Below are 21353 nucleotides of genomic sequence, written 5' to 3'. Positions count from 1 at the left end.
CAGACAGCAGACAGCGAATGCCATGATGAGGGCACGTCAGGGAGGGTTTTGTGTGTTGGGTTGGCGTGGCTGTCCGTGTGTGCATCCGTGATAGGCTTATAGTCTGTGATAGTCAGTCAAACAGCAGGCGCACAAATAAATGTGTACATCCCCCCACAAAAACAAACTGTGGCTCAGAACTTTAAAAATCCATCCAGCCATTATCTGCACAGCGTATCCTCAGATGTCCTCGGGCAGTGGACGACATTCTGACCTGGTTGCCAGCCAGTCACAGGGCACACCATTCACACCTAGGGACACTTTGGACCGGCCAATTAACCAGACATGCATTTTTTTGGAACATGCCATTCTTAAATGATAGTACTGAGAAATACTTTGCGATTGTTTCCCTTTTTAAGTTTTAAACTGTAATTCTTTTCTGAGGAATTTATTAAAAATTTTCACATCACGGTTGAGGTTTTAATATGACAACTTGGAAAAAAAAATACACAGCGGGATTGTCCGTAAATATCTATTGTAATTCTATATCTATATTTAAGGTAAGATCCTCAGCCCGAATCCGACCCAAGCTTGCCCCGAAATTCGTGTGGGGCCTAAAACATCAATCATTACGTTCACTTTCTGGCTGGGCCTCTCTATTGCTGACTTTTTTTTCTTAATTATCCAACTGTCATTGTACTTTGTTTATTTTACTTGGTAGAGGATCTGCAATGGATTCCGTCCTCTTTCTACAAGTCCATTCCCTTCTTTTGTTCGCTCGCGCTCGGCGTAGACACACCTTTCCTGGGTTATTGAAGATAAAATATGAATGTTTGGGTTGGCGTGGATTGGCGTGGTTGTCCGTGTGTGCTTCCGTGTTCGGCTGGAGCAGTCGGTCAAACAGCCCAAGTGAGCACGCGCACAATTAAATCTGTACATCCCCTCACAAAAACAAACTGTTGCTTGTAACTTTAAAAATCCATCCATCTATTATTAACTTATCCTCGGTAGGGTTGCGGGGGTTCTGGGGCCCATCTCAGGTGTCTTTGTGGAGTGGGCAGGGGAAGACATCCTTAACTGGTTGCCAGCCAGTTGCACGGCACACAGAGACAGACAACTCACTCGCCCATTCACATCTCGGGACAATTTGGACCGGCCAATTAACCTGACATCCCTTGGGAATGTGGGAGGAAACCGGAGTGCCCGAAAAAAAACCACGCAAGCACAGGGTGAACATGCAAACTCCACACGGGGAGGTTGCAGTAGCTGGACTTGAACCTTGAACCTCTGCACCGTGGGGCTGCGTGCTAGCCACCCACCCGCCGTGCTGCCCTAACTTTAAAAATACATTTGTAAATTCAATCGGACAGAAAAGCCAGAATAGTGCAAGGCTACAGGCCCGGCCTACTGTTACGGCTAGGCCAAAAACTCTCTCAAGCCATCCTTGCGGAGCCTGTATCTCGCCAATGCCAGATCCACTATCCATGAAACGGATGACCTCGAGCTACAACTCGTGGGGAACCGCTGCATTTGAAACGGCAGTATTTTAATCATCGCAGAGAACTGAATCATTTAGAAGTTACCTGATGCTAGCATGCAGCTAGCCAGCCGCTCTCCAAATCTCTTTCTAGCCCTCTAATTTCATTGTAGTTTTGTATAATGACAATAAAAACGATTCATTCAACTGAAATTCTGTGTTTGTTATTTTGTTACAGTCATATATTCACACTCTGTAAGGACGTCATTTCGAGGTAAGTTTGACGCTTGGGGGCTTTTATGAAGGTGAAACTCTACTTCGCGGATTTTCACTTTTCGCGGGGGGGAATCTGGTCCCCATTAATCGCAATAACCGAAGAATAACTATGCATATTCTGAAAAACATTTCTACTTTCTAACCATTTTTACCGCAAACATGGGGACATGCTCACTGATGTCTTTCTACACTTCCATTAAGATTTTAATGACAAAGTAATGATGGGGATCTAATGGAACGCATCTCTGCACAAATAATTTCCATCTGGAAGCTTCTAAACGCCCCCGTGTGATGTTATTTATGCCTGGCCAGCCATCTGATGGCTACTTAGACGTGAGCTAAAATTATTTTGTCATCGATTTTAAACGGGTACTCAGCGATCCGACAGCCATCGAGTGAGACGTGGAAGTTGAGGTCAGCGTTCCGCATCATCTGTCGTCTTTCGGTTTTGACATTCGTGTATTCGTGTTGGACCCCATGGGAAATGACAAATTGATGGAGGATTAGTGTAACACACTTTTCAATCATTTAACCAGGAGGTGTGATTATTATGTTTAAACAACTTGTTTGGATAGATTGTGTATCTTCCACTTGATGCTTCTGTTTATACTGCAACCTCTTTTTTATTTCTGTCCCAGTTTCTCACATTATTCCAAAAACCCCAAATAAGACAGGGGTCACGGTAGATTTGAAAGAAGTATTGTTTCCATCTGACAGCACGATTTTTTACCAGTCTGTTTCAAAAAGCTTTTTAAATGTCAAAAGCAGCTTGTGACTGAAAGAAAGCCACCTTTTATATGACAGTCAGGAAATTGGTGACTGACCTTTCAGCACAATATTCCATAAAGAGCATTTAAGTTCAAACTTTTTGGGGGGGAAAAGGGTCATGATGTTCTTTGACTTTTAACAATGCGCTGAGATCTCCAACTGCGGCCTGAATTATGACTCAAAGACCTCCTATGTGCCCTAAGTTGGATACAAAAATGAATAATAAAATAAAATAAATAAATAAATAAATAAATAAATAAATAAATAAATATATATATATATATATATATATATATATATATATATATATATATATATGTATATGTATATACATTATTTAAAAAAAATGAACTTTATTAAAAAAATCTAACTAAATCATATATCTTATTATTACAATAGAATTTTCCGATTAAATTCTAGAAAATGTTACAAATTTTACATTAAAATCGTAAAAAAATTAATTAAAAACACAAAAACAACTCCAATTCCAATTATAATATTAACAAAATAATTATAAGCATAACATTTAAGAAAAACCATACAGGAAATATTCTAAGACCACTAATAATGCTAACAATATTAATCATAACCGTATATTATTTGTATACATAGATAATAATCAACCCACAATTTTAAAAATTACATATAAAATACATTGACAAGAAATGTATTAAATATCAAAACATTTCCACTATAAATAATAATAAAATAATATATAAAATTGTATTAAATTAAAATGTAAAAAAACATTCCAAAAAATACACTAAAACAAAATGTATGTTTAAAATATGTCTTCAAAAATATGACATTAAATTGATAAAAATATAAACTAAAAAGCATGAAACAAAATTAATAACAATGATAATAATATATAAAGTAATAATAATAGAATAAAATATATATTAAAATTCATAAATGTAACAATTTAAAACTAAATGAGCATTATTATTCACAAATTACTAGCATGCATGAATAAAATATATTGAAAACACATTTTTAAAATTTATAAATAAAAATATATTACAACAAAATTTCAAAAGTATAAAATCAATAAGAATCAGTAATAATAGTAAAATGGTATAAATTAACAATAAAAAAAAATACAAATAAAAATACCATAAAATAACTTAAAAGCAACACACATCCTATTTCTATTACCAATGACAATAATAATCTATTATTATTAAAAGACCATTAAAGTAAATTTAAAGTAAATTTAAAAACCATTATGAATAATATTACATTAAAATAATTCAAAAAACATTAAGCAACATTACTACTGTACCAACAATAATAATATACAGCAAAAGCACACTGTAAATATGACGTATACAGGACAAAATTGTAGTCCATGCCAAAGTAATTTCTCACTATGATCCCATGCGGGATTACGCTGTGCTGTTGTCTTTTGTCTGAACTGATTGGATTGTGCATAAAGGTCATGCGTTTTCTAAGCGCAGCATGCAAACTGTTCATAGTGCTTTTTTCTGTAGTAGCCCAACTTATATCACGTTCAATACTTCAAAAATGTTTCTTGTGTGACTGAAAAATAGGTCATCATCGGTTTTATGTGATACTGTTGGTGTTCATCTGCAAAGTATTCAACAGGAAGAGAAAAGTGTCCAAAAGCTGAGAATGCGTCAGAAAATTGGATGCAAGTTACCCACCTTTCTGCTGCTTGAAGGACTGGATAGAGCCTGAGTGGTGCACCATTGCGGCGATCTGGCGGGGATTTTTTTTCTCCCGCTCGACCGAATTCCTTAAGTCGAGTGTTAAACTGGCCACGCGAGTGTCAGACTTCCACGAGGGTGTGCATGCGTTCTCACTCTTCCCATTTTGCCTAAAAGGAGCTCTCACTCGGTCTGAGCGACCGCAAAGCACAACAACACCTGTCTAAGCTCCGCATGTCCAACCTCGTTCTCCCTCCCTCCTCCACCATACTCGTGGCGAACCATCAGCGGCTGTTGTCATGGTGACGTGAGAGGAGGAGGAGGATAATGTGAAAGACTGACACATCCTTACCCCAGTCGCTCCCTAACACTGTTTGGTGCCCTACTGAAAAAAAGTAGTTGCAGTTACTAGTTACTTTATTTAAAATGTAATCGCACAACCCCCCCAGATTACTGACGCCTAAAAGTAGCGCGTTTGTTGTGAACCCAAACGCAGGAAGCAGGAAGAATGGCATTGTATTTTTATAGTATTGAATCACAAAATGATCAACAAAGTAACAAACAAATTGTCAATGAAAAACGAAACTATCCATACCAGAAAACAAAAAAGCAATTCCAAAACTGTTAGGCTCCCCTCAGGTGGAATAGGGTGTACAATAACCCAACATAACCTCCGTCCGGATACCAGACAGCCCAAAAGGGTTTTTTTTTTTTACAGAGGCTGCAGCAACAGGACAGCTGAAGGTCCTAGCTGTAACAGGGAGCCGGAGCGGCCAGGGACTCTCTTTGCAGCCAGGGCAGGGAGCCGAAGCGACCGAGGACTCTCCTTGCAGCTAGGGCAGGGGGCTGAAGCAGCCGGGGACTTTCTTTACGGTTGGGCAGGGAGTCAAAGCGGCTGGGACTCTCCTCTCAGCCAAAGGACCCAGGGTCTCTCCTCACAGCCAGGGAGGGATTGCTTCCTGCTGGGTCCTTTCATGGTCTGGTCATTCTTCACTATAATTTTCTAATGTTGGGCGGCACAGCGGCTGGGTGGTTAGCGCGCAGCCCCATGGTGCAGCGGTTTAGGGTTCAAGTCCAGCTACCGCAGCCTCCTTGTATTGAGTTTGCATGTTCTTCCAGGCACTCCGATTTGCTCCCACATTCCAAAATCCTGCATGTCAGGTGAGTTAGCCAGTCAAAATTGTCCCTAAGTGTAAATTAGCGAGTGAGCCGTCACTGTGTGTACTGCGACAGGATGGCAACCCCCACGACCCTGGGTAAGCGGTGCAGAAAATGGATGGATGGATTTTCCACTGTCAATATGAACACCAAATTTGTTCAGTTGATCCTGATTTGTGGTTAGGATTTTGATGTTGTTTTCTGGTTCAGACCATTTTATTGTTGTTTTTTAACTTTTGTTTGTTACTTTGTCGAGGGTTCTTGTGATGAAATATGTTTTTGAGCACCTTGCCATGCTTCCTGCGTTTTGGTTCCACTGCAAATCACATCAGAGTTACTTTAACACTAGCAATCTAGTTAAACATTATAATATATTGAATATATCGGATCGAAGCGGACCCCCTAAAACTGCTTAAAAATAGCCACATAATAAAAGAAATAAAGGAAACATGTACACCAACCCGTGGAAGCAGTGAACGCTTCATATATCTTGGCTTGTCCTATCTTAAGAGCTTTCAAACCAACGCCTAGAGCCAAGACACTCCATATCCATTTGGTCTCTGGGCTTAAAACAACTTGAATATTTGCTTCTCCATTTCTAGGTAGTGTCCAAGACATTGTATTTTTTTCTCCAGGTGAAGTATGGCAAAAAAAAAAATTACGGATAGCAAAACTAAAATTCAGCACACTTTTACCTTTAATTCTGTGCTCACGTTTGCCCCATTGTTTGGTTGTTCCTGTAAAAGCCATGCCCCTCCCCACATTCTGCCTTCCATTCCCGACTGGTGACACACTATCAGATATGCGCATATAAACTGAACCCTAATTTCAGCATTTTATTTGCTATTTGTACAAATGGCTAAGATTTGAGGAATATACTAGGGCTGCAAGATTAACCGAAATCTAATCGATATTGTAGTGTGACAGTGCAATTGTGTAATTGCAACACACTGCGTTTTTTTTTTTATTATCAACGATTTATAGTTCCATTTTTGTGAGCGATGGAGTGTTTGGCCAACTACAACTGTCTCAGATCGGGGTTTAGAGGCGCCGGCCAGTCAGAAAGAAATTTTAACAGCACTCGTAATAAAGGCAAGGGAAAAGTTGTGAGACTCGTGTGAGCAGACAGCAACCATAACAAAGCTCCCCAGAAGAGGGCACTGTTTTCTTAAGGTTAAAGCATGTCAATATGATTAAGTCTCGCTTTGTCTTCATTTGAATGACCATAGTTGTACTTTTTTATCCAGTTTATATAAAAATATGAATTAAAAAATATACTATTCTACTGTTGCTACCGATCTAAGAAAACGTATGACATTTAAAGTTATATAACTTCAAGGGGATTTTTCTAGGTTTTTAAGAACACAGATCCGAGAATAACAGGATGGTTAAGTACTCCCAAAAAAACAAACCTAGCACAGAAAATGCACCTTTGGTTAAAAATCCAAAATCACATTGAAATTCTGGTCTTAAAAAGAACACAATTATGCTATTTTTCCTAAATCGTTCAGCCTTATTCTAGACCTTAGAGAGAATATCTCCATGACATACTCTCTACTTGGGACGGTGCCACTGTAACTGTATTTAGTTGTATTACATCTACTGTTTTTAAAATTTGCTAACAGACTATTATTGTATGCTACGCCGTGAGAGAATAAAGAACACTTGCCTATTAGTGAACGTTGTAATACATAGATTACTTCAAATAAATAGCAGCACCACGTTGTAACAACAGTTGAGGTACAAAATGTAATTGTTAACCTGTTAAATTACTCGTTACCGAGAGAAGAAACTTGTGTTACAGGAACTCGTAACATGTTGGTCCCAACACTGCTCCCTGATTACCTGACAAAATAAAACTGTGGAAAAGTCACCAAAAGGCAGCGGTGGTTCTCAAATGAAGCGACAATGACGTGCATTGATCCAGGTATTGATCGATTGTTGCCTTTTTAGCCACACTAGCTTGACCTCCAATATGCACTAGGAAGCCCAATGAACTAAGTTTGGTTGAATAAGGAGTCCCACATAGTCGAATCAAATATAAGAAATCTGATGAAAATGTGATGAAGGAAACAAAAAAACTGAGCTAAGAATTTGCTGAAATTTTGCAAATTATTTGGTTTGTTTAACTTGATGCTTTCAAAACGACATTGTGCATTATTTAGCGCCTCCCATTTGTGAAAACAAGTAATTAAGAAATCCAATATTGATTGAATCAATCAGAAAAATATATGAACTATCATATCAACTTTTATATGTCATGGTCTCAGCTCGTCCATTGGACTTCACGATTGCTCTCTCCAATATTGTGTAATTTTCTTTTTCCAAACACTCTTTCTTTTTCTTTCCACTAATGTTCCATAAATCCCCTCTGAGACCCGCGTGTTTTGTCCAAATGATAACGTTTTTGTACTTACACAAGCCGCACCTGTATATAAGCCGCATGCGCCCACATTAAAACATGTAACACAATCACAAAAGTAACCCAAACCCGACTTGAAGTCCCGCGATTGTAACTGAATATAAAGTACACGGTCCAAAAACCAGCCGGCAAAATGAACGGAAAATTATACCGGTAATTAAAGTTTGATGCAGACCTGCAGAGTCCGCGTTCTGTTGAAAGTAATCCAAGGAAAAAAAGTCTATATTTCCAAAGGTAAGGGTGGGTAAAGTATTTATCCACTATTGTCCGCTGCGTCCAAAAACACGTCTCACCTTTACTCCACTTCCCGTCAGCCCCCGTTGTTTTCGTCCCTTCTTTTTGATTCGCCCGTGGAAAACATATTAAAGTAAGTCTCTCAAATAAATACATTACAAAAATATACAGTTGCAAGTACATATTATACATGGTTACACATATTTTCAAAGCAAGACGGTACACCGAGAGAGTTTTCAAAGCTTAATAATAATAATATAACTTTTATCCCAAACCGTGAGTGTGACAGGTAGCAACAGGCTACTAGCAACACGCTCGCTAAACAGTCTGTTAAAAAAATATACCATACTTGTAAAAATCTCGGTGAACCATCCTCATCTTCCTCCTTATAACTGGCGCCATCAAAGTCGTCTTCCTCAGTACCGGAAAGAAACTTTGTCATGTAGACGTCGTTCCACCCTCCCTTATTCCAAAACACGCTAGCAACACATTCGCAAAGTAAAGTTTACGTGCAATAGCTCTGTTTCCTTCTTTATCGGATTGCTCGATTGCTTTTAGATTGAAATCTGCGTCATGTGCCTTTCTTTTTGCAATTTGCATGATGAGGGTAAGTTCACGCTAATTTAATTTGTGCACAAGCTAAGAAGTTGCAGTCTTCCTCGGCGCATATATTCCAGCGGTCTAAATCTTACCTTTTGTACTCGAGCGCCGCTGGCGGCCTTTAGAAAAATTACATAAATTGGCCGCATCACTGAATAAGCCGCAGGGTTGAACGTTTGGGAAAAAAGTAGCGGCTTATAGTCCGGAATTTACGGTACTACATCAATGGAGTAGTTATTCAAATCATTTAATCACTTACTCAGATACATGTGAAACAACTTTTAAAGTTGGTTAGTAATAAGAAAACTGAAAGCCTCCGGTTTATCAAGTGTAAGCCGACACAATAAATCAGGGGTCTCAAACTCAAATTACTTTGGGGCCGCCATAGCTAGGGTTAAGTGAAATTGGGCCAAATTGGGTGTTCCACAAAAAAGTTTGTATTAAAATATTCTTCTAGTTTTAAATTTAACTTCTTTAATTCCCCTCACAAAATAAGATGAAAAAATGACGCTAAAAAACAAGAAATAATATGAAAATAAAAAGATCAGTATTTATTTAATCTATTATCACCTAGGGCTGCACTTAAAGGGGCAGAGTGAATTATTCAGTGCCTCCCAGTAGTACAAAAAATACTCAATTTGTCAAAAAAAACCCAATATTGATTAAAATAATGGATGAACTATAATAAAAATACCTGCATTTTTTAAATACTCAAAGGTTGAGAGATTTGTATTTACTTGACTTAACATGAGGCTCACTTAGAAGAAGCTGACAGGATTGTCCACCGTTTTGCTGCTTAGGGTAACCCCGAAAACCAAAAACCCTCTGAAAGGCTGGGCAAAAAAATGAGAAGAAAAATGATGTGATTTGTTCACTTGTATTCTCCATAGTCTGCCTCACCCAATCAAATTGCTCTAGGTGCTTTGCTAACGCTTATGGGTACTTAAGGTTTGTTATGTGGCTTTTCATTCTAAAGTAACTCAACAATGGTAAATGGTCTGCATTTATATAGCGCTTTTCAAGTCAATGAAGACCTCCCAAAGCGCTTTACAATGTGCTTCACACCTACCCATTCACACAAACAGAATGTTTAATGAGCTTCCATATAAAAGATTTCTTAGCGATTTACAGCTATACCGGTGTCTGTTGGTGTGACACCTTGACTGTAAACTGTAGTTAAAATTGTGCACTACATATAATGGACCAAACCCAATGTTTGTCTTGGCTTTGCATGTGCGGCAATCTAATCCGTATGAACCATTACCACATTAAAAAAAATTGCAAATTCTACTATATCTCTGATCTATATGTACTCATGAAAAGAGCCATGCATGGCTCGCGAGCCATAGGTTCTCGGTCGACCCCTGCACTACACAATACAGTGATATTTAGTGGTCAGATAATACACAGGGTCTCTTTAAAATTGTATTCCCCCCCCATAACATTATTTTTGAGTATTAGATAGTCCTTCAGAGTTTTCAATGAATAAGATGTGCTGTATAGTTGTGAAATTATACATTTAAACACCATGTTATGTTTTTAATCACAAATCTAGAATGTAGAGGGGAAAGTGAGCTTAAATTTGTCTCATCTCATCTCATTAGCCGTACCGCTTATCCTCATTAGGGTCGCGGGGGGCTGGAGCCCATCCCAGTAATCATCGGGCAGTGGGCAGGGGACACCCTGAACTGGTTGCCAGCCAATCGCAGGGCACACAGGGACAGACAACTCATTCGCTCATTCACACCTAGGGACAATTTGGACCGGCCAATTCACCTGAAATGCATGTCTTTGGAATGTGGGAGGAAACCGGAGTGCCCGGAGGAAACCCACGCAAGCACGGGGAGAACATACAAAAAAAATAATAATTCAAATCGTTAGAACATTTTAGGCTTTAAGTATCATAGATGTATGGTATACAGATTATGCCAATATAGTAACGCACTGCTATTAAAACACATCACCACTAAGACTAAAATAGAACAATTTTTAATGTAACATATTTTGTGTATTAGTAAAAACATATATGTCAGAACATTGTCCGGTTTTTCATTGGATGGTTGGATAAGATTGATGTTGTGGCATTTCATTTTGTCTTTTTTTTTATTTGCATCTGACCGGTCTTGTTAGCCCTGTCCTGGTGTTTCCTTAGTTTCCTCCAGTCTGTATTCTGGAAAGGTGGAGAAATTGGATTCATTCCACCTGCATTGTCGCAGTTCCACCCCTCGAAGCATTCGGGGGAAAATGACAACAACAAAAAGACATCTGATTCCTTCATTGTTTTTTGCAGTCTTCCCAAGTAACGTCTCTCCATTGGGAAATAAAAATTACCATTTTAGGTTTCATTTTTCTTACTATAATATTTATGAAACTTCATTTTTTGGGGTGAAAAATGATGAATTTTTGTTTTTTTAACGTTATTTATTTCTAAAATTCTTTTCAACAATTTTTTGGGACCACATTTAATGTTCCCATGCATTTGGTAAACAGTATTGCTCATTTTGAGTAAAATTGATCTGTTTTACTGTATTTTCAACCTCTTTTTAGTGAATACTTATTTCACAGTAAAAAGAGGTTGAAAAATGAGATCTAAGTCTTTCATGTTTTTAACTCATCTCATCTGCCGTACCGCTTATCCTCATTAGGGTCGCGGGGGGGCTGGAGCCCATCCCAGCCATCTCCGGGCAGTGGGCAGGGGACACCCTGAACTGGTTGCCAGCCAATCGCAGGGCACACAGGGACAGACAACTCATTCGCTCATTCACACCTAGGGACAATTTGGACCGGCCAATTCACCTGAAATGCATGTTTTTGGAACGTGGGAGGAAACCGGAGTGCCCGGAGGAAACCCACGCAAGCACGGGGAGAACATACAAACTCCGCACAGGAAGTCTGGAGCTGGATTTGAACCCACGACAGGTTCCCATGACATGAACTGTGCCGCACAAGCGCTAATTTTATTGCCCCAATGGGAGATAATTGTTATTGATTTAAGTATTGTTCAACTTTTTATTTTACTTTTCACTTTTTTGTTATAAAATAAGTATTAATTCTTGCTTTTTTTGTAATTATTTTTATCATTAATTATTCTTGGCGAAGTTTGTGTGGGGTGACACAACTTGATATGTTAAGGAATGAGGAAGTAAGGAGAAGAACTGGTGTGGTGAGAGAGCTTGCTGATAGAGTTGATAAAAATGTTCTAAAAGGGCAATGTTCACCTACAAGCGTTAACAATGCAGCTTTCAAATTATTCTGGCCCAAAAATTCTGCTTCGGCATCACCCATAGTGAGCAAAAAACAAATCAATAGGCACAGTGCTGCGGGGCAGATCTTCTAGGATGCTAATTGTAATAAATTAGTCATGAAAACGACTACCTAGATCCCGTGGTGCAGCCTCTAACCGGATATTAAAACTGATGCTTCAATTTGGTCTTATTTCTCTACAGGGAAGACAAACTGTGAACTTTATTTCTCTGATCATCAATGTGCCGCAGTAGGCAGGATATGATGATTATGATTTACACAGGTAATTAAAAACAAGATAATTCTTCAGCCTGCAAGGTCACACAGTGCTAACTCAAAGTCAAATGCAAAGACCTGGATTTTGATGATCTCTTGAGTGGAACGTTATGAGAACATACAGTATACATTTTGGTGAGGGCAGGTGTCAAGCGAATGCAAACGCCATCTGTCGTGTTGCCCCCACTGTTAAGATGTAAGGAAGGAGGCAATGGAGGAGGGCGGCGAACATTGCGACACGACATGAACAAATCAGAGCTCGTAGCACTCCTAGATCCGGGCCAGTCGATAAATAATGGAGCGGTTCTTATAGGGTCAGCCCCAGTTAAAAATTTCATCTCTTTTCTGCCTGCATGTTCAGATTTAGGTCAGATGACAAGCACTGCAGGGGCATAGAGGATTCTTGAAGAATAAACACTACCATCTACTGGTCAATTTCGTCATTGCAACCTTCATCGATGAGTGATATGAGAAGTTAAACCCCTGATGAAATCAGGGGCAATTTTAGGTTCAGAGCTTTGACTGAGCACTCAGAGTGTCTGGTTAGTCATTTTTAATTTCACTTAAAGTGATTTAGTATCATTCAACACTGTTCGGGAGTGTCACTTCCCATTGATCCACTGGCTAGCATTGACAACCATAAACAAATCAATTAGGAGGAGGTTTTGTGTATTTCTTTACAGTTACTGTGGGTAATAGACACTAACCCGAACCTGGTGCTTTTCTACAGAAAAAAAATGTGAATGGTGCTAGGAGGATAACCACACAAAGAGCTTACGCTACAAAAATTGTGTTAGGCTTATCCTTGTTGCATTCAATTCAATGCAGCTAAAACGAGGACTAATATTTGTTGGTGATAACAAAGTCATGGTATTTAGGTGGCAAAATAGTTGTTCAACACAACCTCTGTACAACATACTATCACTATAATACACTGGAGCCTCCACAGACTCTGCTGCTATGCCTCAGGTGACACTAGCATGGGAAAAGAAGCGGGGAGGGTGGTGAGAGCGGTGCTAGGAATCAAATAAACTGAACCATTTCAAGGCAGTTACATTGTATATTTTTGTTCTGTTCAACCCTTTAATTATTAAGGAAAAGGGAGTTTTTAAAATTCTATAATTTTTGGGAGTGCTTGGGTTGAATTTTGGGGTGCATGGTTACGCCCATGTTAGAAATGCCATGGTTTTTGTAAAATAAAAATGTTTGAAATAATATCTTCTCATTGTTATTCAGGCTTGAAACTACGGAAACTTTATCCAATTTAAAGTATTCAGATTTAAATTAAGAATTAAAAATTTGCAGTAATGATAATGTGGCTTGTAGCGAAACACATGATGATATGAAATGTGTTTTCCTTGGTAATAGTGATTAACCTTATATCGTCCTGAAGAGGGATGAGCTGCACCAGGCTGCACTTGCCCAAGACACACACCATGAAATGGTGCACCTACAACCCTAATGGTTAAGGGATCCAACCAACCAAGCAACCAACCAACCAACCAAGCAACCAACCAACCAACCAACCAACCATTGTATTTTCCAGACTATAAGTGACAGCTTTTTTCATAGTTTGGCTGGTGCTACTTATAAGACGGAGCAATTTATAGTCTGGAAAATACGTTGTATGATTAAATTTATGTTTTCATGCTTCCGTACAGGATTCATTAAACCAAAGTGTGTAGGTTATTTGATGAAAGAAATGTAAATATTTTACTGTTGTAAAAAAGGTAAAAATGTAAAATCTCAAAAATGATAATAATAAATAATAAAAAAACATTATATTTGAATTGAGTAAAACTGTCTGTATGATCATTATCATTATTTGGGAATATTTTCTTATTTTAAGTTAAGTCAAGTAAAGTCACATTTATTTGTATGGCCCTTAATCACAAAAATGTCTCAAAGGACTGCACAGGATTATAATTACACCATTGCCTGATCTTAGACCAACATGCGGGCAAGGAAAACCTCAAAACCTCAGCGTGAGAAAAAAATAAACGTTGAGAAGGGGCCTCACAAGTGGTAATCCCCCTTCCAGGATGACCAGGGTGGAATAGATTTAGCATCGGGTAACAGTACACAAACATAGTAAACGTCAATAAAAGAAAACAATAGTTTTACCAAAAACTATTTAAAAATCAACCGTAAAACATGAAAAAAAAGTTGAAAAATTATATATTTTTACGTTTTAAAAATTAAGAGTTATTCATATATTCTTCTTCTTTTTGTTTTGATTTTTAATCAAAGAATGTTTTTTTTCTCTCCAAAAACATCTATATTACATAATATTTGTTTTTATTTTTTTTTTATAAATCCAATTTAATTTTACGAAGATTTTAAGAAAAAAACACCTGGTATTGATAAAGAATTTAAATACATTATTGTTTTTTTTTTTTTAGAATTTTGTTCTAAAAATGATCTATCCTATTTGACTTAAAATTTTAGTAATAATTTTACAAATAATGTTTTTTAAATTGAGCCAGAGACTATCTTTTGTTTATCTTGTCTCGATCATTTTATACTGTAGTTCATAAACATGAAGGAAAAAAACACAATAATCTTCTGCATTTGAAATTTTGTGATGTAATGTTTTTATTTCAGAAAATACAATAATTATTAATTCCTTCATTCATTCAATCATTCTGCAACCACTAATTCTAATTGTAATGTGGGCAGTGGTCAGGCGACACCTCAGAGTGGTTTCCATTCAATCAGAGAAAAAAAATCCCTCCAATTTTACAAAAATATTCCTTAAAATGAACAGTTAAATGTTAAAAAATAACATTTAAAATGATTTAAATAAATGTAATTTATTTAAACAAAAAATACGTTTTTTTTTATTTTAAGTAATGATTCTTAAAATAAATATAATAATGAGAAAATAATAAACAGAACAATCTAAATTATCTTTAAATTAAAAATGTTACCTTGGAAAGGTTGAGTTTTCTTATTTTTATTTTGTACTTGTTAAATGGACATATTACAAACCTTATATTTCTCAAATAGAAGTTAAATCAGTTATTGCATTGCTCATTATACCACAATGCATTTCAAATGTTGTTGACTCAAAAAGAAAAGTTGGTCTTAACTGTCCCTGCACAAAATTTCCCACGAACAGCAACATACTTGATGAGGCCTGCCAACTCACCGGACGTCTGCTCGCTTTGGGTGTCTCCAGAGTGGGTGTGGGCGGGTGAGGAGCTCCAGGAGGTCGAATGGCTGAGGCCCGCTGTGGAACGGCATGCCCGGTGCTCCAGCAAGGGAACCCACATGCAACTGTCCTGGTAACATGATCCTCCTGCACAAAAAAGCACATGCCACATTAACTGAAACGGGACATCAAGAATGCATCATCAAATGATCCCGAACTTGTATCGCGTGGCGGCTCTTGTGCATTTTTGTAAATACTGTAAATTTTCTTTGAGATTCCTTTGAGCGCCATCAGAAAAAAATGCCGTCATTGTTAAGCTGTACACTCACAGATAAGGTTAGAAAACTCAAGTCATACAAGGTCAAGTCAAGTCACATTTTTTAATAGCCCTTGATCACAAAGAGTCTCAAAGGGCTGCACAGGCCACCATTACACAATCTCCTGATCTGAAACCATCATTAGGAAAAAAGATGCTAAGAAAAAACTCAGCATGAGGAAAATGAAGAAACCTTGAGAAGGGGTTACACAGGAGGTAACCCCCCTTCAGGATGACCAGGCTGCAAAGGATGTTGGAAGGGAATCAACAGACAATACACAGTCAACATTAAATATAAGTAATAACAAAAATCATGAAAAAAGTTCAGTCGACAGCAACAATGAGGTCCCTGTCTCAGAGAGAGTTCCTTCCCCAGGGCCATCACCGCCCTAAACAAACGCGCAAGGCTGTGGAAACATGTCTCTTGTGATTGATTTGGGATTATTTGCTGCTGCTAAATGTTACTGTACTATTTTTCATTGCACTATTATTACAACTTAGGCCAGTCTCTAAGCACTATGTTGTAAATATTTTTGCCAATTTATCCTAAATGTCTTTTATCTTTTTTTTTATATATAAAGTCTTTATTCTGTGTTTATCCAGGAATGCCATGTCTAATCTTGTTGCATACAATGTTTCATTCACCATGTTGTTATTTAATACAATAAAGAGAATTAAATTCAAAATTTTTGACTGATGTATCAGGTCCAAGTACCAGTGCACACTGTGCAATATCCAAGATTATTCTTCTCCCTGACTCAAGCGACCGGAAAGGACAATAAAACAATAATATGAGGTCAACAGGATAAAATTGTGTCTTAAGTGTAGATTTAAACACCTTCACAGATGTTGCAGATCTTATCTCAGAGGGCAGAGCATTCCACAGAACGGGACCCGGATGGAGAACACTCTCGAGTCTGCAGATTTCATCTTGGCTCTTGGAAATCTCAAGTAGACCAGTATTTTCCGAGCAAAACTCAGAGTAGGAACATAGGGCACAATCAAATCAGGAAGATAAGAGGGGGCAATTCCATGCAAACCTTTATATGTTAGCAACATAACCTAAGAAATACATCTTAAACTGAGAGGGAGATAGGTTAGGTCAGCTAAAATTTGGTTAATAGGAGACCTTTTTTGACCTTGTCAAAAGTCTCGCTGCAGCATTTCGTACCGGCTGCAAACTTTTGATGCTAGTCATCTGTAGATCGGAGAGCAATACATTAGAGGAATTGAGACATAAAGTGAAAAATGCATAATCATAATATTAGAATAAGATTGGGTGAATCTTTGCATACAATGGGATTTTAAGTAATATCCCACGGAAATATGGCATGAAATGATTACACTCATAAAGGTTCACAAAGGATTTAGGATGAATCCCAGGATGAAGGAGCCAGACGCCAGACAGGCGGCCTCAAGCTTAAGAGGGGAAGTAGTTTGCCCCCTGAATAAGCAAATTTAGTTGACTCGGCCGCCATTAATAAAGACGATTGCCTCAACCCTGATTGACGAAAGCGCAAGTGGACATGCAACATCTATTGGCAAGCATTCAGATGAGAACGATATGACTGCACTCACCAAGTGAAAAACTGTCATTAATCATTACAAAAGGGATAGAGACATTAGATTAGATCGATATATGAGCAGGTGCTTCCTCAATGAATTTCCTGCCTGGGCTGATGATTTATTCAAACAAGTTCGCTATGTTCCAGTGTTTTCCAACCTGCGACAGGATATTGCCCAATTTTACATTCGCAAGTAATTATCCTATTATTCTGTATCTTTGCTTTCCTCCATTGACCAGCCGTGTAACTGTAACATTCATCCATACCTGTAGGTGGCAGAAGAATACTATTTGTTTTCTTTTTACACACTAATTATCTGCTGATGACGCGATACAGGGAAATATTTCATTGTATTGATATAAATTACAGAATTTGTCTGGCAGCATTGATCTTTTATATCAGTGTTTTTTAACCAGTGCATCGAGGCACACTAGTGTGCCGTAAGACCTTCATTCAATCAGTATGCAGAAGCAGAATCCATTTTTTCCCCTTTTGTATTCTGATTATCTGCTCATGCAGTAGTACAGTATTGTTAATAATTTACTTTGTCTGATTAGGTTGTTTAAGATTGCACTGCAAACATAAACTAATCAAAAGTAAACATGCTGCAAATAATTTTGCAGATATGAATTAATATAATATTATTTTAGTTTTCGCAGCACGGCGGCGCAGTGGTTAGCGCTTGTTCGGCACATTTCTGAGGTCATGAGATCGAACCTTCCTATGTGGAGTTTGCATGTTCTCCCTGTGCCAGTGTTGGTTTTCTCCGGGCACTCGGGTTTACCCCCCACATTCCAACAACATGCGTGGCAAGTTAATTGGTGACTCCAAAATTGTCCCTAAGTATGAGTTAGTGTTTGAATGGCTGTTTGTCCCTGGGTGCCCTGCGACTGGCTGGCAACCAATTTGGGGTGTCCCCTGCCCACTGCCCAAAGATACCTGGGATGGGCTCCGGCACCCCAGCGGCCCTACCCAGGATAAGTAATACAGATAATGGATGGCTGGAACAACATTTCTAAAACATTAAATATGTGGCCATGACTACAATGACGCAAATATAATTTGAACATTTATCTTGAACAATGTGTTAGCCTGAGTAGGTACAGTAATTTTCACTTGGCAGCTTCCTTATCATAAAACAAAAGTATTAAATGCTATAACGTCATACATAAATATTAGGTGTGTGCAGAGCCTGAAGGAGTACTTTAATTGCAGCGTGTGCATTACAACATGGCCTCTGAGTGCCAGCGAGCACCTAAATAGCTCTTAAACAGCCTGCATTAACGATTGCTAAAAGCCAAAAACATTTTCCATCAAATCGGAAAACGTCTTTTAACGTGAGCAGCATAATCATCAACTCGTATTAGCATATTTAATCCAGCCTTAAACTAATTATATATATTCCCTCTCTTCTCTATGTCACTGAATTCTATAGTCAGCTATCATGTACCTTTCACACAAATTTTCATACAGTACGTCAACCGATTAAGACTGAAATTTTGATTATTTTCATGTGTTATTAAAAAAAAAAACTAAGGCGTCAAACTATGGTCCAGAGGCCTATTGCAGTCAACCAACCACTTTTAGTGGTCTGCAGCAGCTAGTGTATACCTCGCTGGTTCGCAACCTCTGTGCATCGCCGGTTAAAAATGTTTCCACGATCCATTATCCCCGATCGCATTTGCTGCAAGAGGTGACGTCAGAGTGCACTTTTGTCGAGTCTGGCAGCTCTTATTTGTCGATCTCTCCACCAAAAAGGTGAACTTCACTTGTGTGGCTGCGATCTATTATCCCCAATTGCATACTGCTCTGAGTGGGGACCGGCAGAGTGCACTTTAGTCGGGCATAACCCTTCTTTTTTGTCGTTACTGTATTCATTCGAATGGCTGTGATCCATTATCCACAATCCCATATTGCTGCTTTTGCCTTGAAGCGTGTTGTTCTGGCCCGCCTAAAATTAAATGCATGTTTGTGGCTTCAATCCATTATCGCCGGTCGACTATTGCAGAAAGAATGGGCTAGCAGAGCACCTTTTTTCAAGTTTTGGCTGCTGAAGCGTGCCATTCTGACCCACCTGAAATGAACAGCATTGTTTTGGCCAATCCATTAGCCCAGGTCAGTGATTGCTGAGAGGACAAATTTGTGTCATGCATGGCAGCGTTTTTTAGGTTCTTTCAACTTAAAATGAACTGCACCTTTGCAGGCGCGATACATTATTCCTGGGCGAGCAGGGGCTGGCAGACTGCATGTTATAAATGGGGGTCAAGTCAAGTTTATTTGTATAGACCTTAATCACAGAGTGTCAAAGGGCTGCACAGATCAAAGACTATTGCAAACTACAGACTATTGTGACACAATCCCCTGATGTAAAACCTACATGAGGGCAAATAATACATAGATATTGTCAACATAAAATATAGGTTATTCATATGCTATAGAACAGAAGTGTGTTTTAAGCTTAGATTTAAACATTTCCACTGAGGTTGCAGATCGAATCTCAGGGGGAAGAGCATTCCACAGCACCGGGGCCCGAATGGAGAATGCTCTTGAATCTGCAGATCTCTTCTTGGCTCTTGGGATCACAAGGAGACCAGCAGTTTCAGAGCGAAGGCCCCAGACCGGAACATAGGGGGACTTCGCAGATTTTTGATTATTGCAGGAGATTCTGGTCCCCATTAAACATTGAAATAGAGGGATTTCATTACTAAAAATACTATTTGGTCTTAATGTTATGTTTTTTAATCCAAAAATACAAATTGCCAAGTTAACCTTTTTTCTTAAAGGGCAATTTATTTTCTTTTTTTTAAATTGCAATTATTATACAAAAGGCATTGGAGTTCTGTAAGACAAAAGGAAAAAAATAAAACATGGATTTGGGCTTTCTTGGTAAGTTACCATAAAAATATACAAATATGTGAAGAAATAAATACTCCTAAGTAAAGCCATGTTTCCTTCATTTTTTTATACATGGCTTCTAGAGGGAAAAACTTTCTGGTTTGTATATCAAAATCCAAATTAAAAATATATGATTTACTTCATAGAGTTACTAATAATATATGACAGCACTTATTTCATGTCACGAGTCTTTTTATTGCAGAGCATGTTTGCAAGTTAGTGCGATTGGGCTCCAGCACGCATTCTACTTTGTAAACCTTAAACCTCTTTAGACTACTTCTATCACAAGAGCACCAGGCGTTAAATGTATTGATTCAAGTTATTTGCCATGATGAAAATTGGTTAGACTTGCACAGCACTCCCATGTTTTTTATTTACCAATATTGGCTCAAACCTGCCTCTTCCTTGCCAGCCACTATATTCATGCCAGTCACAGAAATTTTCATTTTAATTAATTGATTTCCACGCTTAAATACGCAACTCTATCTTCCTTTCACTTGCTGCCATAAATGACCGATGAAAGTTGCACTAAGGTTTTGATGAAAACATTCAAAGTCGGCTTCAGGCTTTGTACTCGAAAATGTAAACATTGTTCTATTAGCAACAAGAAGATGACCACCCAGTTTACATCATATGTATGCCCAAGGCACGATTTAATATTTACAGTAACAACTAAGAGAAGTTGCAGAATGCATTTATGCATGCATGCACGCGTGTTTTTTAAAAGCAGCTCATTAAAATGAATGGCTGTTATGCTCTGTGGCTCTAGTCTGATATATAAGCACATAGGATTAAATTTCTTCCTCATTAATCTGTAAATTTAACTGGGCTACGTTTTATAAAAAGACTTGGATGACCACTGTGTTATTTTTTAAGGACAAGGAAAACAAAATGACGAGTTTGCATTTTGTTGTATGTTGCCTTCTTTCAAAGATCATGAATAAATAATCTCTAAAAGGTCTCCTTTCATCTTTTGTTATACCTCCAAAGGTTTACTAATTTCACAGCATAATGTTGAGTGATGAAAATAATCGATTATCTACTGTAGTTTTGAAATCAATTTTAAAAGTTTACTCTTGAATTCCAGGACTGTGGTGAGATTCATTTCTTCTTGCCTGCCAATAATATCACTGAGAAACTTTCCCTAGATATAGTATCTAAACACAACAACTAACACAATTAAAGTGACTTCAGAATTCAAAATATCTTAAAAGGTGCACACAAAATATTGTAATATCACGAATACCTTTCATTGACAACCAACTATTTGAAGGAACTTACCTAAAGAGCCATCAACATCCCTAGATACTTTCCCGGCCA

At 38.0% G+C, this 21353-nt stretch overlaps 1 protein-coding gene across 1 annotated transcript in view; it reads right to left on the bottom strand.

The window, feature by feature from the left end:
- ano3 (anoctamin 3) overlaps positions 1 to 21353 on the bottom strand; it is a 94734-nt gene that overhangs the window by 70698 nt on the left and 2683 nt on the right. The window contains exon 2 of the mRNA XM_088340436.1: positions 15255 to 15404. Coding sequence (XP_088196562.1) covers positions 15255 to 15404 — 150 coding nt within the window. The remainder of the gene's footprint in view (positions 1 to 15254; positions 15405 to 21353) is intronic.

The sequence above is a fragment of the Urocampus carinirostris genome, chromosome 7 (assembly GCF_059441175.1).
Source record: "Urocampus carinirostris isolate Australia breed hairy pipefish chromosome 7, RoL_Ucar_1.0, whole genome shotgun sequence".
Taxonomy (NCBI): domain Eukaryota; kingdom Metazoa; phylum Chordata; class Actinopteri; order Syngnathiformes; family Syngnathidae; genus Urocampus; species Urocampus carinirostris.
The sequence above is the reverse complement of the archived record's forward strand: the minus strand, read 5'-3'. Positions and strand labels throughout refer to the sequence as shown.